At 35.8% G+C, this 14,659-nt stretch overlaps 1 protein-coding gene across 1 annotated transcript; it reads right to left on the reverse strand.

Moving 5' to 3' along the window:
• Positions 1–269: 269 nt before the first annotated feature.
• LOC101893992 (probable serine/threonine-protein kinase kinX) lies at positions 270–3,153 on the reverse strand. The gene is made up of 2 exons (XM_020037628.2): positions 2,747–3,153; positions 270–2,676 (listed from the first exon to the last, which is right to left on the reverse strand). Exons 1-2 carry the CDS (start codon positions 2,877–2,879, stop codon positions 353–355), a joined length of 2,457 nt encoding a protein of 818 aa, XP_019893187.2. The 5' UTR covers positions 2,880–3,153; the 3' UTR covers positions 270–352.
• Positions 3,154–14,659: the final 11,506 nt, after the last annotated feature.

The following is a 14,659-nucleotide window of genomic DNA, read 5'->3' on the forward strand; positions in this document are numbered from 1 at the left end:
AATGAAAAGATAAACGACTTTGTAATCTTGGCCTAAAATTAGCTAAAATACCTAATTTTATGAAATTGTTAAGGTTAAATTTTCAGATGAAATACAAACTTTTATGAAAATAAAAATGAAATTATTTTTTTTTTCTGAAACAAACAAAAAATTCGAAATTTTCATATCTTTGAAATTTTATTCTCCCCTTTTCTCTAACAGTCCCTCAAAATTACCCCGACTTCCAAAGAAAATCTCAGCTTTTTTTAAATAATTATTTTTTTCGTTTATTAATACTTCTTATCTTTAAAAAAAATCCTTATTCGATCGCTCCTAAAAATATTATTTCCTTAAGTTCAAGAAATAATGCTTACTATTCTGTTTTGGCTTCTTCTGGTTTGGTATTTTCAGCTACCGCATCAGAGCTTTTCATTGCATCGGATTCGGAGGTTACAACTTGGACGGGAATCAATTGTTCGGCGTTCTGGCTAACGGGAGCTTCTTCCATCATAACGACTGGTTCCTCCATCTTCATTACTTCTTCCTTTTCTACGGCAGCTGGCATGGCTTCCATCATTACGGGTTCTTCGACCATAGCTTCTTCTTTCATCATGACTGGCTCTTCCACGATCTCAACGGGAGCATTTCTGGCCTCTACCATGGCTGGTTCCTCAACCACAACAGGTTCATTCAACATGACAGGTTCTTCCATCATTGGTTCCTTGTCCATGACGGCTTCCTCCTGCATCATAACGGGTTCCTCCATTACCATAACATCTTCTTTCTCAGCGGCATCAGAAACTTCCGTTTTGACAGGTTCTTCACCATTAACTGGAGCAACCTCTTCCACATTCATTTCCAAATCACGGCCTCTACGCAAATTGAGGGGTTGACCTTGCAAAATGTGGAAATAAGGGTTCAATGGCTGGAATTTGCGTGCCTCAGACAAATGGCCATAGGCATGACGACCCAAACCTGCTTCACCATCATCACCAATTACAATGAATTGGGTCTGTTCTTCTTCGGCCATGGTATTTCCCTCTTGTTTCTCTTCCATATTATTGGAATCCTTTTGGTTTTCCATTTCATTCACTTCGGGAGCCTTCTCAACAATTGTACCAGGACGGATTCGTTGCTTTGTTTTGGTGGTGATGATAACTGGTTTTACTGACGACGATGGCTTGAGCGCATTTCTGGTGCCGGAGGGGGTACGTGCTGGAGGTATTTGGGGTGGTTTGAAGACATCCATCAAAGAGGCTTCGGCCAAGAGGGGAACAGCATCAGAGGTGATAATGGGTTTCTTGTTTTTGTTGGGTCTGGGATTTGTCATGGCCTCCAAAGCGCTTTGGGGAATATTCAGGATCAAGGGTTGGGTCTGGATGCCATCGGTTACAGAGACGACATTGTGTGGTGTGGCAATGCCCAATTGACTCCAGGGAATTGTAATGTATTGGGTGGGTTGACCCTTACGTCTCAGGGGTACAGTCAATGGTGGTTGAGGGAAATTGGATGCAGGGCGACGGCCAGAGCTGGCTGACGATGTGGTGGTCTGTGAAACCTTGTTGTTAGTGGTTGGTGCCAATTCTACATGTTCGGGACCAATGACCATGGTCTGGCCATTGCGATTGATGATCAGGGTGGCTTGGGGACGAGTTTGTTTCGTCGAAGATCCCTTGCGTGTGCCCGAGCCAGTGCCAGATTCCAAGAATGATTGTCCTCTTGTCAATTGACGGATTTGATCAATCAAATTTTGCTGACCCAATTGGATGAAGCTTTGTTGGTTTTGGGAACGTTTTGTGGAGGCATGTCCTTTGCCATAGAAGAAGTCATTGTTGATTGCTGCATCGTAGTCTTCGAAAATTTGATCGATCTCATCATCATCATCCTCATCGTCATCCAGATCTTCTTCGCTGTCGACTTTTACGGGACGTTTACGCTTTTCGTTGCGATCCTTGTTGGTCTTGCGTTTCTTTTGATCGGTCTTCTTTTTATTTTTGTTCTTTTTGTTTTTGTTGCTACTGCTGCTGCTGGGGCGACGCTTGCGCACTGGACGTTCCTCTTCTTCGTCCTCTTCCTCCTCTTCTTCTTCGTCCTCGAAACCTTCATCATCATCCTCGTTGTCGAAGTCATCATCGCCACGTTCGAAGTCTACGTCATTGTTGTCAAAGTCATTGTCATAATCCGAATCGTAATCGTTGTCGTACTCATCGTAGTACTCCTCGGAATCATAGGGGCCATTGTTGCTGAAACGATGTGGGCGATTGGGGATATCGTTGTTCATCAAAGGTCTGCGAGTTGTAGGACGATGTTGTACTCGTACAATGACGTCGGGGCGAGGAGTTGTAGTAGTGGTGGTGGTGGTTGTTGTACTCTCACCAACAGGTGTATCAATCAAACCGGGAATTTGGATGCGATTGCCCAACCAACCGCTAACGGTGCCAGCCAAAGAGGACACTGAGGAACCCAAACTCTGGGCAGGATTAAAGCCAAACAATTGCCATGGGGCTGGGGTTGTTGTGGTGCCGGCTTGTTTGCCCTCAGCGGCAGGTTCTTCGGGAGTTCTGGGTTTCAATGCAATCAAGGGGTGGATGACGAAATCGGCAATTGTCTGAGGTTGGGCACTATCAGCCTTAGTCGACTGTTGTTTGGCTTGACCCTGGACTTCGGTTTCCGATTTGCTATCCTTCATATGGGTATCTACAACAATTTCAATGGTATTAAAAGGTTCGTAAATTCCTTGCCACGTTATTTTATTCTTCGTACTTACCCACCAAAGCCATATCGGCAATGGGCGACTCAGTTGTCTGTTCCGCATCCGATTCGGTGGGATATGCAACACACCCACAACTTAGAACCAGGGCAATTAATGCCCAGGTGAAAAGGCTTAAATTTTTATTCATTATTTTGTTTCGTTTCGTTTAATGCACACACACACACTCTCACTCTCGCACTTTACTGTTCTAACATCTGCTCAGTACGAGGGCAGTCTGGACATTATTTGTAATCACTGGTGCAATTGTTTCTTAACACCTCGGTTTTATAGGCGACGTTCGTTTTCGGCACAACTGTAACGGAACGATTGACACAATGCTGACACTTGTTTTGACACGCGATACACAATTTGAACTGCTCGAGCGAGCGGCAAGCTTGTGCTTTTTATTTTGCGCTTAGTTTTGTTGTTATAAGACCAGACGATTTGTTTTTTGCCCTGTTCGTTATGATGATGACGACGATGATGATGATGATGTCTAACGACCCAAGACTGAGCGTCGTAGCGTTCGTTGGGTTAGTGGATGCTAACGTTATGATGATACAGATGTGCGTGTTACATACGGGTCAACAGTGCTGCTGCTAATAATCTTCACATACTGACTTCACTTGATAATATATTCTTGGCCAATTGGTGTACACGTAGAAAAATTGTGAAGGTTCTAAATGAAATGAGGAATTGGCATGGGAAGCTGGGTGTTGTTTCAAAAGGGTCAAGCTCAATCTCATTTGATCACTTTCACTAGTATTTAATAATTTTAATAAAATTATTTTAGACTATGAAGGATTTTCGGTCTTAACAGGTGCCTATACACTTTACCATCTTAAATAGGGAAAATTACTAATGTCTTCGATTGATCGACAATTCCACTTTTTAATTGAAAGGTGTGAAATTCCAATAAAAAGGCTTAAGATTTTGAGATCATAAATTTATGGTTGACATTTCATTGGAATTAATTAATATGCATGACTGACGTCGCTTAGCTCTGGCATAGGTATATTTTTTTATAAGCCATTACAATATTCAAATTCGAAACTAAAAAAAATCAGTGAATGGTGTAGCTAAAATCATTAAAATACCGAATATCGGGAGGTACCGTTATATGGGAGCTATACCAAAACGTGGACCTACATGGCCCATTTTCAATAAAAAAAGACAAAATATACATTTGAGCAAAATTTTATTAATCTACTCCAATGCTTTCGGAAGCTAGAGTGATTTCCACAGACGGACATCGCTAAATCGACATAGAATTTTATGCTGATCAAGAATATATATATACTTTGTGGGGTCTAAAATGTATATTTCGAGGTGTTGTTTTTAAGGGCAAAGCTCAAAAAGTTACCAGTCGAATTTTGTTTTCGACAGCTTTATAATAATCGGTTAGCGCGCGGGAAGAATTCGAAATAATATATTACAGTCAGTGATTTTGGAAATATACCGAAATTTTTTGAAAAGTGTATGTCTATAAAGGGTGAGATGAAAAAACTGCAACCAATTTCAGATTGCTGTCATTTCTAAATATTTTGGAGGATGTATTAAAGCCTTGGGCACGCAAATATTTTTGCCGCAGACCTTGGACATTCCAAAAGGACTCATCAACATCGTACTCAGCAACATCGTACTCAGCACTCATCACACGTCACCCAAGACTGGTTACAAAATGAGGTTCGTTGCTTCATTTCCAGCCCACAATGCCCACCAAAATCTACGGATACCAATCCGGAGTATTTTGGAAGGCAAGGTTGGCACTAAAAAATACCAAAGTGTCGATCACCTGAAGCAAGCACTTCGTCGAGAATGGGCCAAAATACCTCAGAGCAACATTCAGCCATTAGAAGGCCATAATTCGTGCCAAAGGTGACTAATTCGACCAAATCTAAACTTATTCCAATATTTCATGTTATTTCCAACATTTTTTGCTTATTTATTAAATTATGGTGTTTTGACTTTTTTTTTTATCTCACCCTCTATACCCTCTATAGACTAATGGTCCAAATCTTACTTAAAAATCAGGTATTTATAAATATATACATGACTAACACGTTACAAAATTTTTGGAATCAGAATTTACCCCTATGAAGAGAACATTCCAAAAATAAAAACTTGTCCAAAAAAAAAAAAAAAAAAAATGTCGACCAGGCCGAATTTTTAATACCCTCCACCATTTGGTGGGAAATTGAAATATTTCTTATCAAAAAAAAAAAAAAAACAAGTAAAAAAGCAGTAAGTTCGGCCGGGCCGAACTTTGAATACCCTCCACCATTTGGAACGAATTAGAAAATTTTCAAAAAAATAAAATCCAATAAAAATTCTTTTAAAATCTTTAAAATATCTAATATAGGAAGGTGCCGATATATGGGGAGATATACGATATTGTGGACCTATAAAGACAAATCTATGTCTGAGTGTAAAGTACCCACAAGGAACTCCGTGTGTGGATTTTCAGACAATACGATTGGAAAATGTGGCTAAAATCATCAAAATACCGAATATCGCGGGGTACCGTTATATGGGAGCTATACGTTATCGTTAACCTATATAGAGAATTCTCTGTCGGTGGGTAAAGTGCTCACAAAGAACGCCTTGTGTACAAAGAACCTCTTGTGACCATTCCATTGAAAAATATGGCTAAAAACATCAAAATACCGAATATCGAGGGGTACCGTTATATTGGGCCTATACGATATTGTGGACCTATATTGATAATTCTCTGCCGAGGTATAAAGTACCCACAAGGAACTCCTTGTGTGGATTTTCAGACAATTCCGTTGAAAAATGTGGGTAAAATCATCAAAATACCGAATATCGGGGGGTACCGTTACATGGGGGCTATACGATATCGTGGACCTATATGGACACATCTCTGCCGAGGTATAAAGTACCCACAAGGAACTCCTTGTGTGGATTTTCAGACAATTCCGTTGAAAAATGTGGGTAAAATCATCAAAATACCGAATATCGGGGGGTACCGTTATATTGGGGCTATACGATATTGTGGACCTATATTGATAATTCTCTGCCGAGGTATAAAGTACCCACAAGGAACTCCTTGTGTGGATTTTCAGACAATTCCGTTGAAAAATGTGGGTAAAATCATCAAAATACCGAATATCGGGGGGTACCGTTATATGGGGGCTATACGATATTGTGGACCTATATAGCCCATCTTCGAACTTGACCTGCCTGCAGACAAAAGAGAGATCTGTGCAAAATTTTAGCTTCCTATCTTAATTCGTTTAGACTGTAGCGTGATTACAACAGACGGACAGACGGACGGACAGGGCTAAATCGTCTTAGAATTTTACGCTGATCAAGAATATATATACTTTGTTGGGTCTAAAATGATTATTTCGATGAGTTACAAACGGAATGACAAACTTAATATACCCTCCATACCTTTTTTGGTGGAGGGTATAAAAAAAACCGATAACTACCACTTATATGAAAACCGTTATATGGGGACTATACGAGGATGTGAACCGGCATAAGGAATGTTTTTGTCATAGGCTGTACGCTATTTATGAAAATATCGAGTATAGGGAGGTACCGTCATATGGAGTTATAACAAGACGTGGACCTGCATACGAAATTGTTTGCCATAGGTTGTAGTACCCATTCAGACCTTTCCATACGAAATTTGAAACCATTCCGGCGAATAATGTTGCTGAAATCATCAAAATACCGAATATCGGGAGGTACCGTTTTATGGGGGCTATACGAAAACATGGACCGACATGGCCCATTTACAAACTTAACCTGTCAACTAGTAAACTATGCATGTATGCAAAATGTAGCCTTCTATATCAATTCGTTCGAAAGATAACGTGCTTACGACAGACAGAATATTTTTTTATTTCTTCTGCCATCCCTCAACTCAAAAAAAAAAGGCTGAGGAAAAATATATCAAAAATGTAGGAAATATCTTTGTGTTTTTCGCAAAATGTATACATACATAAATATATTTTGTTAAAGTATATAAATTATTTTTTATTTTTGACATCATCCCCTTAAAATAATATTCCCGGGAGATATTGTCCCAATACTCAGATTTTGTGCGTCTTGAAGTTAAGTTGTGAAGTTTGGGTTTTCTCTGATAGAATATTTTTATTGGGGTTTTTGGAAATGTTAGGAAAAGGACTTAAAGGATCCCTTTAATGACTAGATTGTTTAACTTAAATATTGACGAAATTTTACCAGTAATATTACCGAAAAACATTTTATACCTAACATGTGTGGATTGCAGGAATCTTAAATCGAATATTTTTAAAAATTTTAAAACTCCGGTAAACGAATCTCATACTTTTAGTTTTACTTTCTTAAACTGCTCTGGTTTCTCTGTAAAAAATGTTCTATTTCCTCGCACATTTCTTCCAGTGTAATAACAAAGCAGCATTAAAAAAGTTAGAATATCGCTAATGGGAGACAGAGAGAGGGAGAGACTCTTTTATATTTTGTTTAATAAATAAGACTACTACCAAAAAATCCTTACCTTTTTAAGCTCACAAATGACAAGGAGCCCACAACCTGCTATCAACAAAACAGGTAGCTTATTGATATTTAGTGAAAGTTTGGCATAATCTATTTTCGAACAACAACATCAATAACAACATAGGGTTAAATTCTTTTTTTTGGAATGTGACCCCTTGGTGATGTTATGCTTGATTAGCGGACGAGAAAGCGTGTCAGGTCGAGAGAAAAAAAAAACAAAACAGCAATGCATGTGGTGCGGCGCTTTCTAACAGATATTTTTGCAAATTTTTTTTTTTAAATTTCCTGTTAAATTTTATTCATAATTTATTAAAAAAAAACAGCTTTGAATTAACAAATTAAGTTAAATTCGTTGAATATTTTCTTTTTTAAGTGAAATTAATGATTAAAATAAGCCAAATATTTCCAATGATTTTTGATCACATCATTTAAAAAATATATATATATTTGCATGAAACTTTTGGTGACTAATTTTTCCATGGAAAATTAATGCATTGTCTTTCTCAGAAAACATAAACATTTTTCTAAAATTGATGTTTAAAATTGCTTATGATTCACGCTAGACACGCATTACAAGCAGCAAACAAAGTAATCAGCAACTTCCAAAGGATGATTGTGCAAATTTTGCTTGTTAAAAATGGATGAAGTTAAAAAGTATCAGTCGATTTTGTCGACTAACGTATACCCTCAGCAAAGTCAGATTGTTTACGTATATATTGACTTGTGCTATAATTATTCTAACTTTTGACCCCTGGGGAGGGTTCCGAAAGCATTGCCCAATATTTTCCAATCTGACCTAAACCTAATATGAATATTAACAAGTAAAAAAGCTTTAAGTTCGGCTGGGCCGAACCTTGAATACCCTCCACCATTTGGTACAAATTTGGCAATTTTCAAAAAATAAAATCCGTTATAAATTCTGTTAAAATTTTAAAAATACCGAAAGTACCAGTGTATTAGGGTCTATACGAAGACGTCGGCCTACATAGGCAACTTTTGTCACAAGCTTTTACAATATTCAAATGCGAAACTTGAAAAAAATCGGTACATAATGTAGCTAAAATCATCAAAATACCGAATATAGGGAGGTACCTTGGGGGTTATAAAACGTGGACCTACACGACAATTTTCTGGCATAGGCTGTAGTATCCATGACGAACTTCAAATACAAAATTTAAAATAATTCCGGCAAATAATGTCGCTCAAATCATCAAACTACCGAATATCGTCCCGTTATATGGGGGCTATACGAAGACGTGGACCTGCTCAGACAATTTTCTGTCATAGGCTCTAGTATCCATGACGAACTTCTAATGCGAAATTTGAAACAATTCCGGTAAATAATGTCGCTAAAACCATTAAAATACCGAATATCGGGGGGTACCGTTATATGGGGGCTTTACGATTAGGTGAACCTGCATAGACAATTTTCTGTCTTAGGCTGTAGTATCCATTACGAACGGACATTGCCTAATCGACATAGAATTTTATGCTGATCAAGAATATATATACTTTGTGGGGTCTAAAATGTACATTTCGAGGTGTTACAAACGGAATCACTTACTTAATATACCCTCCATACTATGGTGGAGGGTATAAAAATTACCTGATTCCGTCTATATTGACTACTTCCTGTACTTTTTTTTGGAAAATATTACAATGTGTACCATGTTCCATACACAGTGGACAGAATACTTCGGTCTTCCCTTCATCTAATACTGATAGAAATATTTATAACTCTATAGGAATAATTATTAGTCAAAAGTTGAACCGGAAGGAGTGGACCAAAATATCTATGGTTAACAGAAAAATTGAGATATATGAGGTTTTATGAAAATCACTGACATGTTCGGCGTGTTATAAGGGTATCTTCTATCTATTTATAAAAAAGAGGAAACTGTTTGTTTGTAATTTATGGACTCGAAAACCGCTGCGCCGTTTTGAAATTCCACTTGAAACTGGAGATATGGCATCAGAATCGGAGGTACCTCCCAAAAAATTTTGATTTTAGATGCACATATCTAGTGATCGATTACAGATACAGTCTCCAAATTTGGAATGCGTAACGAAATTTGTAACAAAAATAAATTTGTCAAATTGTATTAAAATCGGTTTAGATTAGATTATATCTCCCATATACATTTTCGGCCGATTTCATGTATTTGATGAACCAAACAGGTTATTTATCAACAATAATTTCAATGCAATTTGGAATTAGTAACGGATTTTAAACCAAAAATACATTTGCCAAATTATATTGAAATCGATTCAAATTTGGATATAGCTTCTATATATATTTTCGGCCGATTTCACATATTTGATGCACCAAATACGATACGTATGTCCGATTCAAATGAAATTCGGCATAAGTGACTAAATTTGGTACAAAAATAAATTTGTTAAATTATATACAAATCGGTTCAGATTTGGATATAGCAATATGTATGTCCGGTTCCAATGAAATTAAGAATATGTCGCGGAAATTGGTTACAATAATTAATTTGACGAACTAATTAGAAATCGATTAAAATTTGGATAAAGCTCCCATATATATATGCATTCTCGGCCGATTTCACATATTTGATGTACCAAACACGATCCAATTTTTATGAAATATGCAAGGTGTTACGGAATTTGGTGTAAAAGTAAATTTTGTCAAATTATATTGAAATCGCTTTAGATTCAGATTGGTATATGATTTTACTAAGAAGCATTGACCCACAACGCCTTTGCAATGGTATTAGGCTAACTGTAAAAAGCTACACAACAATTAAATTGAGGATACGATTATTACGGAAAAGTATGTTGCTATCTCGAATTCTCTAATTCCAACAGAAATGCCACTCAACTTCAAAAGATTGTAGTTTCCGGTAGGCTTGGCATTTGTTATGAAATTAATAAATTAGTAGGATACATATAAAATCAAAAGTAATGGTGAAGCACACCGAGTTCAGCTAGTTATCTATTAAAAATATAGACATCTTTTGAGCGAGGCATCAGAAGGAGTGAGCCGATATCTACCTTCTTCATAATAGATTTTATGTTGATGGAAATATTGAGATTTGTCGAGTTTATGACCTTTGTGGTGATTCAAAATGTTGACCAGTTGTGGGGAGGGTACCAGAAAAATTTGATCGATATACCCCATCTTCAGACCAGATCTTGGGATGTGTGAAATCTGAAGACACACGGCAGATTGATCACACTACAAACCGAATTTTGAACGACACCGTCAAATATATAATAAATATCGACAATATTCTGCCAAAAAATGTAGATCCCTTTACGAACTTCAAATATTATGTTATGATATTATAACAACAGAGGCAAATACACCTGCGGGGCCTATTCTGCAACTTTTTTTCTATTGAAAATTTGTTAAAATTTCTTTTGTTATTTAAACAAAAAAAAAAAAAAAAAAAAAAAAACAAACAAATGGATTTTTTTTGTAAAATAATATTATTTTTTATTGAGTTTTTCCATTTAAGGACAAAATTTAAAAAATTGTTCTCGTCATTATAAAAACAATAGAAAAATTGTAAGTTTTCAATATTGGAAATGCCATGTTTTGTAAATACATTTTTCGGTTCGAAAAATTTTTACTTAAATACGTTTAAAAGTTTATCGACAATTTATGTACATTTTTACAGGATAACATTATCGCAAACAATAAAATTTGTTTATTATATAAACAATAACAAGAGCAGTTAGAAGTTACCTACAAGTGACTATATGTCTTTGACAAAATATCGCCAATTTTTATAATCAACAAAACTATGGCACAATCAGAAAAGGTAGAACAAAGCTACAGTAATTTGAAATTATTTCAAATTCAGTTGGAAAATAAATGCATATTTTCGATGTTAATGGGTAACACATTGTAAAATTTTGGGATAAAACTGTATTGTCCTACTATTTTAGATTCAACCCTGTCCTAAAATTCCATTCTTGTTTCGCGTCCGTCTGTCCATGTTAATTTGTAATTACGCTACAGGTCGCAATTGTGGCCCGATCCTCACGGAAAAAATGGAGGTGATGTTAGGATCAGAATACAATCCTATTGTTTTTGGAGATGATCGCACAATATTTAGGGTTTGAAATGGACGAAAAAAAGAAAATTGTCTCGATTTTGAAGTTGCTCTATAGGCCACAATTATGAACCAATCGACGCGGAAATTTGCGTTGAATTAAGAGTTCAGGACTGGGCAGAAGCTAACCAATTTGTATGGTAATCATAATAAACCATAACTTATATGTCAAAAAAAAAAAAAAAAATAAAATAAAAAAAATCCACAAATCGCGAATATTTTTCCTCCATGCCAAATCACAAATGCATTAAAATGTCACTTCTGACTATTATAGTGATGCTAATAGCCAAGATATCGGATATGTAGCAAAATAGGTTAAATGTATATGTAAAAGAAAAAAATATTAGTTATTCTGCTTATAAGTCAAGAAATGCTGGACAGATTTTCACAATTCTTATCAATTCGGAATGGTCTCTTGCCAGAAAAGAATAATATATAAGAACATCGTATAAACATATGGCAATAACAATAATTCGGTTGAAATACAAAAATTACGGTTCGATTTTCGACCCATTTCCAGCCCTGCTTTTGACCGAAACAACGAGGTCATACAAATCTTCGCAGAATTTGCCCTTAAATTGGTATTCAAAACAATTTTCAAATTTAGATTCATGATTTCAACTTTTCCTGTATCTCCGATATTTGGCTATATTCTTCGGTGATGAGCATCAGCATCAATGTAAATCTTACAGATGCATAGTCCAAAGTTCTAAGCTTCAGCTCTGCCGCTAAGATCTTATGTGCTGGGCCAATATTTAGAGATCTACATAATTTTTGGCCAATCAAACGTTAACATATAATTTGTCCCAAAATCGCAAAACTGTTTGGGGTTTTGATCTACAAATCGAAAACTATTAAATTAAATCATTTTCAAAAAAAAAAAAAAAACAGTAAAGAAAGCCTTAAAGTCTTGCGGGGCCGACTTTATGATAGTCTACACCACTTTGCTGATTTAGTAGAGCTCCGCATAACAATTAAAAGTTTTTATGGGAGAATTCAATCATACACCCTATGATTGTAATTTTAATTGTAATTATAATCAAAGGACTAAATATGCCGAAGTATTTGTATTTTTTAAATTCGGACTTGTATTGCCCATTTGGTGCCCAATTAATTTGAAATCGGATAAAATATATATGGGGCAATATCCAAATCGGATCCGATTTCGATAAAATTTGGCAAAGATATTTCTGAGCTGTATTTGATATATTTCCCTGAATATCGTTGTTACGTTGTAATATGCACTACGGCTGTGGGTAACAAATATAACAAATCGGATGAACAGTATATAAGGGAGCTATAGCTATAACTTAACCGATCTTCACCAAATTTGACATACTAGCTTCTAGACTCAATTCGGTCGTTAGTGCCAAGTTTCATCCCATTTGGGCAAATATTAGACGTTTGGTGCACAACCAAATTTAAATCGGACGAAGTTATATATGGGAGCTATATCCAAACCTAAAGCGATCTCGATAAAATTTAGCAAATGTATTTCTGAGCTGTATTTGATATATTTCCCCAAATATTGTTGTTACAGAGTGCATATTACGGCTGCGGAGGACAAAAATAACAAATCGGATGAACAATATATATGGGAGCTATAGCTATATCTCAACCGATTTCGATCAAATTTGGCATACTTATTTGCAGGTCCAATCTGATCATAAATTTGATCTGGATAGGTCAATAAATGCGAACTGTACTTTGTTTACAAAAATACATGGACAGACGGACGGACGGACATGCATAAATCGATTCAGAATTTAATTCTATGCAGGAAAGGAATTATGGGTCTATCTCGTTTCCTTTTGCCTGTTACAAACAAATGCACAAAGACATAATACCCTGACCACCTTGTTTTTTGTTGTTGTTGGTAATATTTACCAGGGGGTAATGCAGGGAATACCTAGGTTTCCAAAAGAATTTTAGTTTTATTTAATTCTTTGGTTCCTCTTCTATTGAGCTTACGATCTCGTCACTCGTGTAAAAAATGTTTTTTGTCATAGAAGTTATTTTTTAACTTCTGGGGAGAATATCCCAAACAAAAAACAAGGGAACTGATGAGGATTGCTGGCTCTTTCCGAAACCTAGGTATTCCCTGCCTTGCCCCCTTATAAACATTACCATCGTTCTCCACTAATAAACAAACGTTGTTTTTATAAAAACAACAGTAAAGGGATAAAACCTGACCATTTTGCAACAACAAAATACTACGGTATACCGAACAAACAAGCCAACACTGTTCCAATAATAATAAATATATAAATAAAAAAAAAAAAAATAATCAGAATAATATGAAAAATAGAAATACTAAAATAAAAAACATATTTTACAGATTTTTTTATAAATTAAAATTGATGATATTTTTATGGAACATATTAAATAAAAAATGTCTTTTGTTCCCAGACTCGAAATAAAATTCCATCTAGAAAATTGGATCCTTTCACACTTCCCACAAGGATTAAAGTATTAATCTCAGTCGCAAAAGTAACCTAAAAAACGAGTCACCGCTTAGGGCTAAAATTTTTGTCCAAAGAAATTTTCGTATTCTTATCAGTAATATTGTAGATGAATAATGTACCTAGAATGTAAGGAATCCTAATCCAAAAACAAGGAAAAATATGAAAAGGAAGGAAATTGTCTCCTCTATTTGGGTTACTTTGCAATGCAAACTTTCATAACTCCGATACGTATCTTCTTTTTTCAACTTCACTTTCATAGTCTGGTGAATTTTTCTTGTAATTTTTGAAAAAAATAAATTTAAGAAAATCTAGCGTTTTACGATGTTAAACAAACCTAGTATATCCTCCATATTGTCCACAAACAAGATTTTAATGTGTCATGGTATTTTGGCAACATGACCGACTGTTGGTGTGCAGGAATCTAGTGGACTTGTAAAGATAAAAATCTGAAATTTATTTTAATGCTGGCAAACAGTAATGCTATCAGTTTTTGAAAATTCGACATAAACAAGTTTATTTCTGGACATATAAGATGTTGAGTAATGAGTGAACTTATCTAATATTTAGAATATGGATCCGTGTTAAACTTTAGGACTGAGATTATGCTGGATTTTTTGAAATTGGAACCTAATTTTGTGTATCGCAGTTGCATTATCTGTTCAAGTTTTAATTTTTGAATTGAGAGAATTTTTCGTGGGGTGGGGTAAGGTACGAGGGCTATTTGGAATGCAAATGATTAAGATACTGGAGAACTTCCGGAATGCTATGTTATATGCCAAAAGTGCACTTAACGTACTTGGTGTAATTAAATTTGGTACGGGTAGAGGAGAGTTAACTGGAAGTGTCAAAATATGTATTCCAAGTTC

Source organism: Musca domestica, unplaced genomic scaffold (genome assembly GCF_030504385.1).
Source record: "Musca domestica strain aabys unplaced genomic scaffold, Musca_domestica.polishedcontigs.V.1.1 2, whole genome shotgun sequence".
Taxonomy (NCBI): domain Eukaryota; kingdom Metazoa; phylum Arthropoda; class Insecta; order Diptera; family Muscidae; genus Musca; species Musca domestica.